At 44.4% G+C, this 14890-nt stretch overlaps 1 protein-coding gene across 1 annotated transcript in view; it reads left to right on the top strand.

The window, feature by feature from the left end:
- The first annotated feature begins 8192 nt into the window (after nucleotides 1-8192).
- The window catches only part of LOC144158175 (uncharacterized), a 67775-nt gene continuing 61077 nt past the window's right edge, over nucleotides 8193-14890 (top strand). The window contains exons 1-2 of the mRNA XM_077688855.1: nucleotides 8193-8255; nucleotides 13262-13388. Of these exons, the coding sequence (XP_077544981.1) occupies nucleotides 13343-13388 (46 nt within the window). The 5' untranslated portion in view covers nucleotides 8193-8255; nucleotides 13262-13342. The remainder of the gene's footprint in view (nucleotides 8256-13261; nucleotides 13389-14890) is intronic.

Genomic DNA, 14890 nt, shown 5'->3' with positions numbered 1-14890 from the left:
TGACACAACCCTCAGTCGCGTTCCTTTGGCGAGGTGTCGCAGGTGAGAACATTGTTACGGTCGGAAGTATTACCACGAATTCCTGAAAAAGGCGGTGTACCCCGTCGAAGATTTAGCATCTGACCAATGGTGTATACCTCATTAGTTGTTTGGACGAAGCAGTGTAAATTATTCCACTCTGCTGCTACTGATTTTTCGATCCCTCAGCCTCCCCCCCTCCTCTGATCTCCCTACTTCCATCTCGGGGAACCTGACAGGTGGATGCAAGACTTTTTGTTTGAAACAATGAAAGTTGAACTCGTCCTGAGCCGGCCCCAGCAATGTGAAATGCACTAGGGAAACACCGTGGGGAAGTCCCCGTGGAGCTCTGGGCAGCAATGCAGCTGGCTCAGATTTCGAGCGAAGGGGCAAAGGTGCAAAGAAAAAAGTAGGAGTGTGCAGTGGGAGCGGGCAGTGGCAGCATGAGCCGCAGGCGGAGGGGCCGTCCCTCGCAGCTGCTGGGCCACGCTGTCTTTCAGGCACTTGGACTCCTGCAGGAACGAAATTCGGTAGCTTGAGTAGGGTGTCTGGTGCACATTTTAGGCTAGCCACAACTGTTATGACCTTTTCTGTCTTGCTCAGGATTGGTAGCCGGAAAACCACCTTTGAAAATATTAGTAGCCAAAAATTTCTTTGCACCAAAAGGGTTTACGGTTGTGTTTTCTGGTGTGTTTTCTTCATTCTCTTTAAATAATACTCCAGTTGAACTTAATGCCACGTACAAGTACCTTGGTGTTTACCTTAGTTCGGACTTATCCTGGAATCATCACATTAACATCGTACTTGAATTGGCTAACTGCTCACTAGGTCCTTTAAACCTTGACTTGAAGCATGCCCCGTCGCACCTACATAAACTCGCTTACATTGTACGTGCATCAGGCATTTCAGATCCTTACTAAGCTTAGATAATCAACAACATCAAATCACTTCAAAACCGCGCAGTTCCCGTCATCTTTTTCGACTACTCCCGTCGTTCCAGTGTCGCAGCCTTGAAAATTGATGCAGCACTGCTCGACTTGTCGCAGCGACGCACAGCATCAAGGTTATCACTTTTTCATAAACTCTGTCATCACCCATGGCTTCATGTCGACTTTTCTTCACCATCTGCCATCTTCCTAGACGCGGCCATCCTTTTGAAGTGAAGCGTTTAGCATGTCATATTGTGAACTATTCACAGTCATTCGTTCCGCATACAATTTTTGACTGGAACGCATTGCCATCACACATAGCCCTCGTCCTTGATGCTGTTCAATTTAATCAATAATACTCACAGAAGTTGTGAATTGAAAACAAACTTTCTCTTTTTTATGGTGTAACTTCTGACAGATTGCTCTCTTTCTACAAAGATTTGTTTGTTGTTGCTTCTTCTGTGTTTATTTTTACTTGCTATTTGGAGTTAATATTACCTTGTCATATGTGTTCGCGCATGTGCAATTGTTTTTATGGGCTATTTCTCCCAGTGTAAATCTGTTTGTGTGTTTGTTTTCGCTGTATTGACCACCCCTTATGTAGTACCCTCCTGGGTGAGGGCCTTTAGGGGTACTTTGATAAAAAATAAAAAAAAAGGTGCTGGGTAACAACTGTACATTTGTTACTCTGACACTGTGGTCTTTTTTAAACATAAGAGAAAGTTGCTTATGTTTGTCATCGTTTTAACAGCGAAGCTTAGTTGCAGAACTGTGAGAAACTTTTAGAACCCTGGTTAGCTGGTGATAAACTTCTAATTGCAAGACATTTATAAAAAGAATTTGGAGTGATACAGCGTGATAGCTTCTGCAATCTTGTCTAGTGCAGAAGTCACTGAACAGTGCAGAAATGGTCTACGAGTTGTTTTGCATAGCAAGGAAGGCCGCCTGTTCACCCAGTTGCCTAACTGAAAGGCATTCTTAAACTGTCCTTATGCTGTTTTATCAGGGAATGAAACTAGCTACTAGTCTTACTCATGGTGCTTATTGTCATTGCACAAGTTGTCAGTGGTGGTGTGTCTTTCATTTTCAGAAGACACTGGATCGTCAACAGCAAGCATTCCTTGTACAGCGTCGTGGCAATGTTTGTGGATGCAGTCTGCATCACGGATGTGTCCTGCAGCCAAAGCACACAGGCGGCCATTTCCACCAGTGCCATAGGTACCGTCTCTGTTCTGACTACCGTATTTTCGCGTGTATACCCGCACCAAAAATGTGAAAATTTCAGTGGCAAAGTAGGGGTGCGGATAATACGCAGGGTTTTCCTTTAGTGCAGCTTCACTGCAATGCGCGTTGTGCCGGGAAGCTCCTACACAGTAACGCTGGCTCAGCCTTCCATGGCAGCAATTTGCGCAAACATACAAGGACAAGGAAGAAAAAATAAGGACAAGTACACTCTATCAATCAGTCAGTCAGTTTTATTTTTTGCTCCAAAAAAGTACAGCGAAAAAAGGGGGGCTGGAGAAAAAGAAGCTCATTTGCGGTTTGACAGGGCTCGGGACACTCATCGGCAGTGGACACAATGCAGTCACAGAAGCAAACGTACATTAAAACATACATTTAAAAACATACTAAACATTATGATAGGGCACTAAAATAAAACACTAAAAACAAAAGATAGTCACAAGCACTTTTTAAAGAAACATTTCGACGGTTTTTTTTTGCGTTCAGTTTCACAATGTCAACTTCTTTTGAGTGAAAATAATTTAGTATTGTAGGCAAATCGTGATCGAATCTTTTTTTCCCATAATTTGTGCGGGAAAATGGAACTTCCCATGGTGACTGTTGACGGAACGGGTATGTGTATGTGGTTTGCTTTAGGTTAGCTAGGTTTAAAAACAAATCTAATTTTCCTTTCATGGCGCTTTGGTAAGTGCATATCAATCTGTGATTATACATATCCCTCACTTTTATAATTCGATGTTTTTTAAAGATTGGAGCGGTGTGTTTTAGATAACGTACATTTTCAATAATTCGCAGCGCTCTTTTTTGTAATACAGCCATCTTGTGTATATTTATTTCAGTAGTGTTTCCCCACACCAGCATGCAATAACTCAAGCTAGAGTTGAACAGAGCATGGTATAATCGCTTTCTAATTGTGGTTGGCAAAAAATGGCGATTCTGATTTGTGATGCCACCGTTCGGCTTAATTTTGACTGTAGTTTTTTCACATGGTCGTTCCATGACATGTGCCGAGAAAAAATAACACCGAGCGTTTTCACGGATTTTTCAATTGACACAGTATAAGGGCCAAGAACAACTGTTTCCGGAACACTGATTGTGGTACCCGGCGCACGAAACACAACGCATTTTGTTTTTGATTCATTTAAAACGAGGCCATTCTGTTCACTCCAAGCTTGCAGTTTAAAGCAGAACTGGCTTGCGTTCGCCAACAGACTCGCCATATCCTTCCCCGAAAAAAATACCATGCAGTCATCAGCATAAATTACAAATTTGCCGCAACTATCTATTTTGATTACTGTATTTTCCGGTCTATAAGTCGCATCTTTGTATAAGTCGCACCCCCCTCAAAATGACAGTTTTTCCGAAAAAAACGTATATAAGTCGCACCGGTGTATAACACGCACCGGTGTACAAGACGCACTTGTTAATTAGGTAAACTCATAATGAATCAGATCGTTAGAAAGTGCGGCGAAAGTACATGGTTGCGGCGCCCGCCGCCTATGAAAGCATTCCCCAGTAAGGAGGGCTAGACACGTGCAATACCGTCCAAAGTCTAGACAGAACTAACTTCTCTAAAATAGTTTATTGATACACACAGATGGCATGTACCTACAGACAAGTGTCTAGGCAAAACCATCGAAGTCCTCTTCCTCCGGCTCGCTAACAAATAATTCGGCAACTTCAAGTGGGAGTTCCGCCGGCGCATCGCTGTCGGCCGCTGACTCACTTGTGTCTTTTTTGCCAACATCGTCACCACTCGCAGACCGCATCCCTCCGGCCTTTATGAACCTGGCTAAAACTGTTTTTGTAGAAATGGAGTCCCAAGAGTGAGAGACCCATTTGGCCATCTCTCCAAACGTCGCACGCTTCTTGCGTGCTGTCGTAAATGACCGCCATAAAGGTGTCATGGCGGACGGAAGTGACGTGGCGGAAGCGACCCGAAAATCAAAACTTATCAGCAAGCTGTCATTTAAAAAATTAGCAGCACGTTTACCTTTTACCTGGTTCAGCGCAAATCTCTGTCATAACTTATAAGCTGCATTTTGTTTGTGCAACTTAGTTTAATGTTACTTTGAATTTATTCTGAACTGTAGTTACTGCGCATGGCAGGAAGTGGCGCGCGGTTGTCGCAGGCCATTATCATTGTTTTTGACTAGAAAAAGCTGCAAATTCTTTGGTTGAACGTACCCAAGCGACATATGGGCTATGAGAAATGCCGTAGCGCTGGGCTTCGAATTCATTTAGACCATAGAGTTGCATCTCTTAACGTGCGCTGGCCACGCGCGGCCGCCGAGAATCAGATTTATTTTCATACATAAGTCGCACCGGTACATAGGACGCACCAACGAAAATTTGAGAAAAAAACCGCGACTTATACAGCAGAAAATACGGTATATCATTTATACAGAAGAGAAAAAGAGTGGGGCCTAGAATACTTCCTTGCGGGACTCCGCACTTGATGCTTCTACGGCGTGATGAATGTTCGCTTAACTCTGTGAATAGAGATCTACCCTGAAGGTATGATCGGATGAGTTTGTTTGATAATCCGCGGAAACTGTACTTTTCTAACTTTTCAAGCAAAATTAAGTGATTCACGCGGTCGAATGCCTTACTAAAATCTAAATATATTGCTAGCGTCAATAATTTATTTTCAAAATTGTTCAATATGATGTCTTTCTGAACCAGCAGTGCTGTTTCTGTTGACCGGCCTTTTCGAAATCCGAACTGAGAAGAGTATGTTTTTTCGAAAACTTATGAATGCGGCGGTGAATACCTTTTTCGAGACCCTTGGAAAAAATAGGCAGAATTGAGACAGGGCGGTAATTTCCTATATTATCTTTCTCACCATGCTTATAGATCACTCTTACTTTGGCAACCTGCATGCTAGTAGGAAAGACACCAGTCAATAATTCGGTGTTAAATATGTGTGTTAATACATGGGCGATCACATCCACAATATATTTTATTGGCCGAATTTCAAGGTCATCCACATCCCGGCTATGGCTGGTTTTTAGGCCATCAAAAATTTCACAAACTTCTGTAACACATGTAGGTTCAAAGAATAGAGATTGTTGTACTGCGGAAATAAAAATATCAGCTTTGGAAGAAGAATGAGTGCCGCCTACTTGCACAAACAAGTCGTTAAAACGATTAGCCAGTTCGGTTCCTTTCGGTTCCTTTGGGCCATTTTGTTTTGCGCCTCTATTCAAAAGGTCATTCAGCTGCTGCGAAAACTGGAAAACTGGAAGGCCATAACGACCGACAATACAGGTGCGCACGACTAAGTCCATCGCAGATTAGACAGTCAGTTCAGCTGCACAGATCATCAGCAAGTCGTTTTCACTTTGGATCGATATGATAGGGGAGGACTCAGTGCAGCGTGCAAGGATGGATCCATTTTTGGTTCAGACAAACTTTTAGCTGTTCACGCGGTCGCGCGCAAGCCATTCCTAGTAGTCGCTTCATGAATGGACAAAGATGTTCATTTATGTAGATTGTGCTTTCACATGGTTCAGTGGATGATCCCTCACTCGGTGCTGCCAGCAAGCCTACACTCTCGTTTGTGAGCTTTGTCTTTTTTGCTTTCTCAAGTACGGCATCGCGTTTATCGTGTCGCTGAAATGGCACGATGATATTCAAGGCACTTTTGTCTTTTGTAGGCACTCTGTGACACGCACCGACGTTGCTTTGCGATATTGGCTCACCAACAGCCATGCCTATTTTCTCAAGAATCTCAGGAACGCTTTCATTTGGCTCATGTGCAATGCCTTTAATTTCTATGTTCCTGTTTTGCGTGTATTGTTCTGACTTTACTAGGCTGGCTTGGCAGCCAACCAGTTCTTTCTGAAGCGTCTCAACTTTGAGGCGAAGCACGTCGTTTTCTTTTTTGAGTGTGCTATTTTCGCCTAGAGTTGTTGCAAGATGCGCTTTTGCGTCGTCGAGGCTTTTGCTTATGAAGTTCATGATTCGTTTCATTTCTTCGATATCAGTGCACATACCGCGATCATCCGAACGAAGATTACGTTCCGTTGCTTCTCTAAATGCCTTCATTTCCGATTTTAGCTCTTCCTTCAACTCTTGAAAAAGCTTTGCAAGCTCCTTAGCCATAGCTCACGGACAAAGTGCAAGAACAACCAGAAGGCACTGATTGTAGCAGTGACGGCAGATATAGCCACAGAACAAATCAAAAATGTGTAGGGAATTGTTTTACCTGCAATACGCAGAAGAAAGGGCTTAGGTACTGTGCGCACCGCCGTCACCACTGCCAATGCTGCTGGAGGACCCGTGCAGGCTATATAGGCAGCGCCGGGAACTCGTTCCCCTGCCAGTAGCTTGTCGCAGAATGGTGACGTGTCTGGTTGAGCCAGAAGGGTGCGCAGCCCGATGCGTCCTCCGGTAACACTTGGCCAGAAGATAATTCCCGGAACTTCATCCTTCGTTGTCGGTTGCCGGAACCAGTCGAGCTGCAATACACAGAAGAAAGGGCTTAGGTACTGCGCGCACCACTGTCACCACTGCCAATCAACAAGTGAATTTATCTAACAAGTGAATTTATGAGTGAACTGTGACCTTCTCCTTGCAGTCAGTGTATTCTACTTGCTCAATGTACGCTTTTTCTGTCTAATAGTATGTGTTGTGTTGCTTGAGCAGTAGCTTTGGTGCAGCCTTTCGTGTATCATTTGTGCAGGCAAAACACGGGGATTCTTTTTTCCAGCGGGCTTAAAGTGGTAGTGCTGATTATAGGCAGCGACGGGTTATACGTGCAAAAATATGGTAAGTGCTGGGCTGTATTCATTACTAAACTCGGGTACAGCATAGGAATGACAGCAGAAGTTGCCCCGACGCCTCATCACGCTACTGGCGGTTCCTCCATACGGCACAAGGAGTGCATTACTGCGAGTATTCTGAATGTGACACAGGTAGTTTCCATTGCTTTTTGGACTTAATCTGCTTATAAGCTACTGGGGGGGGACAACAAACTACGGGAGAAAAAGCGGGTGATGTCAAGCATTAAGCGCAATCTCCTTTTAAAGGGGTATTCACACGAGAGAGAAATCCGCCGTTTCGCTCCTAGGAGTGCGCGCCACGTGACCCCTACGTCACGGTTTCTCTCCGGCGCACCGCCTCCGATGGGAGATCGGAGCTTCTGCTCGCGAGCTACAAACCCTCCGACGCTCGGCGGCGGAGGCAGCGGGATTTTGTCTGCTCGTCGGGCAGCTGGCCGCGACTGAAGTTCTAGAGCAGTTGCAGGCACTCTATTTTTATCGCTTCTTAATACATTGGACGCGAAAATGCGTGGCGCACATGACAGGCGCACTGAGGGAGCCGCGTATACCACCAGCACGGGCGCTTGGCGAGCGGCGGCCGCGGCCGCGAAGTGGTGGCGCAGGCCGGCGCCGGTAGCTCGAGCGACAGCTTGTTATCGCTCCCCAAGGCGCAAACAAAGCTGCGTATACGATAAATGGGGTAATGATGTGATGGAAAGTTGCTTTAAAAATCGTCACCTCAGCCGCTTGCCACAGCGGTGATCGAATATTCGCCGCAGTGTTAAGCCTAACATCAGTATGCGGGCCTGTAGGTGGGCCGGCCGGCTGCTACCACGTTGCGCGCCGTTCTCTGCGTGCGGCGGCACCTGCATCGCGTCGACGGCCAATTTTTGGTCGGTTGACAAGATTAGTGCGTATGATCTTAACAGAAATTGTCGCCGTCGCGGAATCGTCGGTGCTACAGCAGCTCTGCTTTAGAGATAGGCGACTGCAAACAGTGATGTCCGTCCGAAAGTCGCATCCTCCGTGTGAGCGAAGGAGCTGGCCGAGCGGAACTCCGCCTGCGGTGACGTCACGACCTCCCTCGGATTTCTCCGCTGAAACGCTCCGTCGTGTGAATACCCCTTAAACCGCATGCAGGCATTGACCTTTGGGCTCGTTGCTTCGGTGGAGTGATGCACTGCATGAGGTATTGTCAGTCTGAACTTGTACCTGAGGATATCCATTTTCTTTTTAGGAACACAGTGCTCTCTGACGATACTCATCAGAAGAAGCTGCCAAACAGAAGAGGAATTTACAGGTTAGAATTTTAGATTTTTTTTCTTATTAAGCATTTCAGTACTGAGCAATCAGTGCAGCTGGGAAACGATTCATAATAGAACATGCATTTTAACGACTTTTGTGTACTTTGTATATGTTGTAAATGGTGAGAATCTGAAGTCATGAGGATTTTCCATACATGAATATAAGGTACGCCAAGCATGCAGCTTCCTTGTGTGTGTAGTATGGAAACAGGAAGCTGCCTGTAAGCAGCTCAGTAATGTAGTGGCTATGATGGTGTGTTGGTGCTGCAATGGCTGCAGTTTAGAAGCAACCCTGGCAGTGCTTTTTTTTTCATGTCAAAGGAGTTGGAGTGTACTAAATTGGTTGTAGACGTTTAAAGCACTGTAAAAGCACATACTAACTTCAGTAATTCAAATTCATGAGTATTTCAACTGGACATCATTGCTCATACTGAAGACTATAAAGAAATCTACAGGTGCACTTATCCTTTTCATAAAATTAAGGCAGCTATCACAGGCCAGAAAGCCTTAGTTTACTCAGGTTCCAAAGCAGCTGGCGCTGTTACCTTTTCTCTACAGGTTTTTTGTGACCTCTGTTCTGTGTAAAGGGTGTGCTCCAAGTTTTGTGTGCACACAGTTTTTGTCAGCCAAACAGGTGCACTGCTTGCTGCCCTTGTTTCTTCTTGCTGATGTAGCTTATGGACAGGGCCACTTTTCTGTGCGAGCTAGTATTTACTGTAGGTCACATTACATAAGTGGGAGTTCCTCATATGTTACATGCACAAGTTTTTAAGTAGGCAGTTAGCACAACTTGGACTTGAAACTTTTGTATTTGAAACTGCTTGCTCTCCCACTTGGACTGATCATTGAGAGAAGTAGAAAAATTGATCTTCAGTGATTCTGCCTGTGCATGATTTTCAGTTAAGTGGTGCAACGGTCACTTTTCACACAATGTATCCCAGTGTGATCAGGTCTTATGTTTCTTATTTTCGATTTAGGCGAGGCTGCCTCGCAGTCTTAATTTAAGCAAGCAGGTGTTTGGTGCCCTCCTACTAGTCTGCAGCACTGCACTTGATGTTCATAATTGGTTTCGAACTTATTCCTCATTTGCATAGTGATTTAATGGGTGTCTATGTAGCGTGTGTGACCCGTAAGTGGCCACAATGGTAACAAGTAGCAACTTCCCCCAAATACAGGAGCATATGGACGATGGCAGAAGGGGTATCTAGTGGAGCCTTTTAAAACTGGTGTTTTTCAAGGGGCCTGTTTGTGAAATATTCGTGCACTTGTTGCGGCATCTTTGTTGCCCTACAGTTTATGGCAGTTCCATTATGGCACTTCCATAATGGCTTCATGTCAAAATAGAGGGGAGGGGATATGTGGTTCTGCAAGCTAAGGAGCATTGGCAGTGTGCATTCATCTTTGTTTTGAAGAATGTATTGATTTACACTGACTATAACTAGCCATACTGTTTAAACAAAGCCATACTGTTGAAAGAAAGACTAATGTTGAAAGAAAGCCTTGCAGGAAAAATTTATGCTCATTGCAAATAAACACATTTGGTTTTGTGTAACAGATAAAGGCAGTGTCTTGAGCAATCCCGCTGTACCCATTGAGCTTAATAATATGCACTGCCTGGTTCCTATACATTTTTTAGACAATAAAATCAAAGTACTTATTTTGCCCATTTTGAGTGCGCAGAACTGAGGAAAAAAGCTGCATTGGCAGCTTGACGTATTTCCTGGTCCTTACAGTGAAGGGTGACAGTGTGGGCAGGTGACAATTCAGGCACAGTTTTTGAAGGGGGCATACAGATATGATGCACATGCATCACACACGTAGGTGTTAAAAACAGTTATAACTGTGTGCAACCTGAAGAAACAAGACAGCAATAAGCAGCACAGGACAAAGCCTTTTTTGTGGCATGAAAAAAGGAAAAAAGAAAGGACAATGAAAAATAAAAAGACAATAAAAAATTTCCAAATCGCTTCCCAAATTCAGACACGGTGATTTGTGGTTCAGTACGGTACAAAAACAACCATAATGAGGATCTACCTTGAAATTAACTACTGTGGTTGAAGGTTGCTAAATTTACTCAGACGGGCAAACGATTTGCGCATCTGACATTCAGTGTGGCAGCCACAACACAAGAAGCCTTAAAGCAGAAGCGATGGCAGCTTTGCCTAAGATTCAACTGAGAGGAGCAATTTTGGGTAAATCGGTGGGCTACGGAAGTTAAGTAAAACCTCTTTAATTTGACCCCCGTTAATTCAGAAATTCAAATAACTTGGTGTTTCTATTCCCTCCCTTCAAAAGTGCTCATTGCCCTGTGGACACGCACTTTCTTTATTTTAGTGCAAATTAAAACCAACACCTTCTCAAATCATGAGCTGCAGCGTGCCATCCTCCGCTTACTCATTCTCTCCCACCCTCGTTGCAGTGGGGAGGATGTGAGCTTACATCGCGGTGAGTGAATGCGGGCAGTGTACTCTTGGCGATTCGTAGTGCAAAAGAAGCTGTGGGTACTCGCTTACTCGGAGAAATTTTGTTATGATGCTCCATACAATAGTTTCTCTACAGGGATAGTTGCACATTTGAAAACATGTACAGTGCTCAGCGATTGAAACGCGATACTCAGAGCGCGTGGCTGCCGGTGCTTGTTGCGCCACAGGTGAGCGCTTGCGAAAGCGAGCTGACGCATTGTGGTATACGGTGAGGGTGAGAGCGTTCGTGACACATGCTGACTACATCCGGGAGACAGCCCTTCAGTGTGTGGTTCTTGGCGGCGCCATAGGGGTGCTACATGCAATGGCTTCAAAACGCTGGGCCTGCATGCCGTGCGAGCCACGATAACACATCGAGATAAATGCGCCTTCAGATTCTTCATAACGCGCGCGGTGCCAGCTTGCACAGCGCTTCGCACGGTGCGGTACGGCACGCAGGTGCAGCGTTTTGAAGCCATTGCATGTAGCATCCCTATGGCGCCGCCAAGAACCACACACTGAAGGGCTGTCTCCCGGATGCAGTCAGCATGCGTCACGAACGCTCTCACCCTCACCGTATACCACAATGCGCCAGCTCGCTTTCGCAAGCGCTCACCTGTGGCGCAACAAGCACCGGCAGCCACGCACTCCGAGTATCGCGTTTCAATCGCTGAGCACTGTACTTTCCACTCGGCTATATGTCAGAAGACAAACTGGCGTCACTGAATTCTTCGCAAAGTAGGTAAATGTACTGTTTTTGTCGTTCATTCAATAATTTGACATTCGCATAAGTGTCTGTAGGCCACGTAGGGATTTCATTGGGGCTTATTTTGCCGGTTAGGTTAGAAATGAAGGCAATGGCAGAGAGCCACCAAATCTTTGTCATTTGCGATGCTTTTCTGTTTTCTTCTTATACCATTCAATTATTCTAACATTGTACAAGTCAGGTATTCTCACACAATCAAATTTTGGAAATTGCTCAGCTGTATGATCTGCATATTTTTGTTGTATATTGCACACATTCACATCAGGCATTCATCCCTTTGCCAAGTTATTATGGCATAGGTGCTTACTCTGCATCAACAAACATTCTCGAAACGCTTCAATAGTTCTTGGCATCATGAAGTCGTACTTGGAGGCATACACATGCAGTTCGTTTAAGTATAGGGCCTGTCGAAAGGTTTGTCTAAAATGCTTCAAAATTTATGTCTATTACAAGTCATCTTTCTAATTCGACAATTAATGATACATCCTCAAAGCAACTCTTTTTAACTTGTCCATCTATTTCCATGCCATTTCCTCTGAGAGTGAAAGAAGAAGCTTCTGAGCTAGCAGTCCCTTTTTCAGTCATCCACAAGACACCTATCATTGATACCATTCCACCATGGCATCTCCATCCTGTGTTGTGTGACCTTTTATGCAATTTAACAAAAACAGGTCAACAAGAATTGTGATTCTGCATTTCTTGTTTCTGCAGTATGAGTACCGCTGTGTGTTCAGTTTTACAGCGATGCATCCAAGACTGCCACTGCTGTCTTGTGCTGCGCATGAGCCTAACTTTTACGCCAGTAAAAAAATGAACTTGCAACATAAGCATATCGTAATTTAATTGTCTTAAATCACACTGTGCAACTTCAAATTTTGAAGTCTCATATACACAGACTCTTTCAGCATTGTATTCATGCTTGCATCCAGAAAGCATTCTAAAAATTTTGTCATCAATCTTTTTTTTAAGGTCTGCATATGTTATGTCTGCATATGCATCAAACCTTCAAATAACTTTCTGCTGGGTTCCAGGCCACTCTGGGATTGCGAGAAATGAGACCGCCGATCAAGTGGCCACCGCTGCTACACTCACGAAACAGTACAAATAACAACAGTACTCTACATTGACCTCAGGCCACACATTATACACCTTTGTAAAACATAACGAATGGAGGGGAGTGAACAGACAGGCAACAAATTACATGAAATAAAACTACACTTGGGAACATACTCTACCGATACACGAACAGGTACACAGAAGTCGCCTTGGCTAGGCTACGGATAGGGCACACACGTGCAACACACTCGTATCTGCTCATGGGATCTTCAAGACCCCTGTGTAGCAGGTTCAGTGAGGCCCTATCTGTAGTTCACGTCTAATTACATGCAAGGCACTCGACACCACACGATGCAAACATTTTCCTGAACCGTACAGACAACACATCCCGCGACACTCGTCATACTTCTTGGCCGACAACTGGATGTTTTCTATGAAGCACATTTTTCAGTTTTCAGCAGACGTCAAATTTTTACAGCTCCTCACATATGCACAATTATCCTGGGTATATACACCAGCCATCTTCATTGCCTTTTATCTCGTTCCACTGTTGTTTTTTGCGACATAATTTAGCATCTGCACTTCATCTGTGTTGTTAAATAACTTCATCTTTGGCACTCTTTGCCCTAGTTTGCCTTGCACCATTAAGCACAAACCATCATCAGAGGTTTGTCTAAAACTGATGGGCTTTAAGTGCTCCTACTTTTTGTGTTTTCAGTTCAGGAGGAGGGCTACAGACAAAAGGGGGCCTTGGCAAAGTTCCCTGCTTCGCAAGATGGCGCAGATGTGACAGCGGAATATGGTCCTCACACCTGCTTCTGCCGCCTATGGTCTGGTAACACAGGGTGGGTTGTTATGTTTGAAATCCTCTTGGTCATAGAACATAAACTGTTTGAAGAACCCAGGCACTGAAATTTCACCTCAGCCAAATTTATTTTCAATGGCATTACATGCTACAGAACCAACTGGGACATGACTGGTGGTCCCGTGAGATGCCTTTTTAATTTCAAATAGCTCTGTAGCAGCCGACGCTGCACCCACTTGCACAATGTGCTAACAGCCATGAAGCAGAAGGGACATTGTGGCCGGCCGGGTGCTTGGTCCACCAGCCAGCCAGTAGAGCTGGTCAAGCTGCTTTGACAGAGCTTCTTTTTGGGCTTCCCCATGAGCAAAGCAGCTGTGTGCAAGTTTTCTCCAGCCAGCTGACTGCTCCTTCACGGGCTGTGAAATCATCTTAGCCTGGCCGTAATAGTCATGCTCTTCTCAATTTCAGTTTCAAAATTGCCAGTTTTTGCTGGTCTCAAAATTGCCACTTTGTCATGCAAGTTTTTCACCTGTCATATTTTATATCTTGCAGTCTTTTTAGACAGAGTAAATGAAAATAGGGTTTTCAAAACGTCAATTTTTATTGCAGTTGGCGTTTAAAACACAGTGGGTTATTTTGGGTTGAGGGTGACCCTTCACAAATAGAAATGGAAACAGTACCACCTGTGTGAGGAACACTGGCCAGTGCAGTAAAATGAACCCCCTTATACGAATGTCAAGATACGTTGTCCGATATTTTTAATTGTGTATACTACCCGCCGCGGTGGCCGAGTGGCTAAGGTGTTGCGCTGCTGAACACGAGATCGCGGGGCTTTTCTGATGGAGGCGGAAATAAAAAACGGCCATGTGTACGAAATTTTGGCGCACGTTAAAGATCCCCAGTTGGTCGAAATTAATCCGGAGCCCTCCATGACGGCGTGCCTCATTGCCTGCGTTGCGTCAGCACGTTAAACCCTACGATCAATCGTGCATACTGGATAATGTTTTCATCCGAAAATAATGCAGTGTAATGAAACACTGTCAGAAAGTCAATGAGGTCACTAGAATTTATTTATTTTAATATCTCAAAGGCCTGGACAACGGGCATTACATGAGGGCTGACCTCAATAGAAAGATCACCGGTAAAAACCACGTGAGATATTAACAAAGAACTTGACAAACAATTGATTTGAGAAACTGCAGGGACGGGGGGGTCAGAAGGCGAAAAAAATAAAAAGTGGAAGGTGTGTCAAAAAGTTTAAGACACACACACAGAATAAAAAAATTCACAGTTAAAAAGAAAGTGAGATATGAACAAACTTGACAAGAGATTGATTTGAAAAAGTGGGGTGGCGGGTCACAAGGGGAAAAATAAAAAGTGGAAGGAATGAAAAAAAAGTGTAAGACACCAGTAGAAGGATCAAAGCAATTTTAACGACATGCAGGTGATTGAAAACACCCCATCAGGGACAAGCAACGCACACTAAGCTAAGTCAATTGGCTTGTATTTTTAACATTGATTGCCTGAACTGTACGAAATCTC

Source organism: Haemaphysalis longicornis, unplaced genomic scaffold (assembly GCF_048455015.1).
Source record: "Haemaphysalis longicornis isolate Haplotype H1 unplaced genomic scaffold, Haemaphysalis longicornis Haplotype H1 scaffold_10, whole genome shotgun sequence".
NCBI lineage: Eukaryota > Metazoa > Arthropoda > Arachnida > Ixodida > Ixodidae > Haemaphysalis > Haemaphysalis longicornis.
This window is presented reverse-complemented; position numbering and strand designations above follow the sequence as displayed.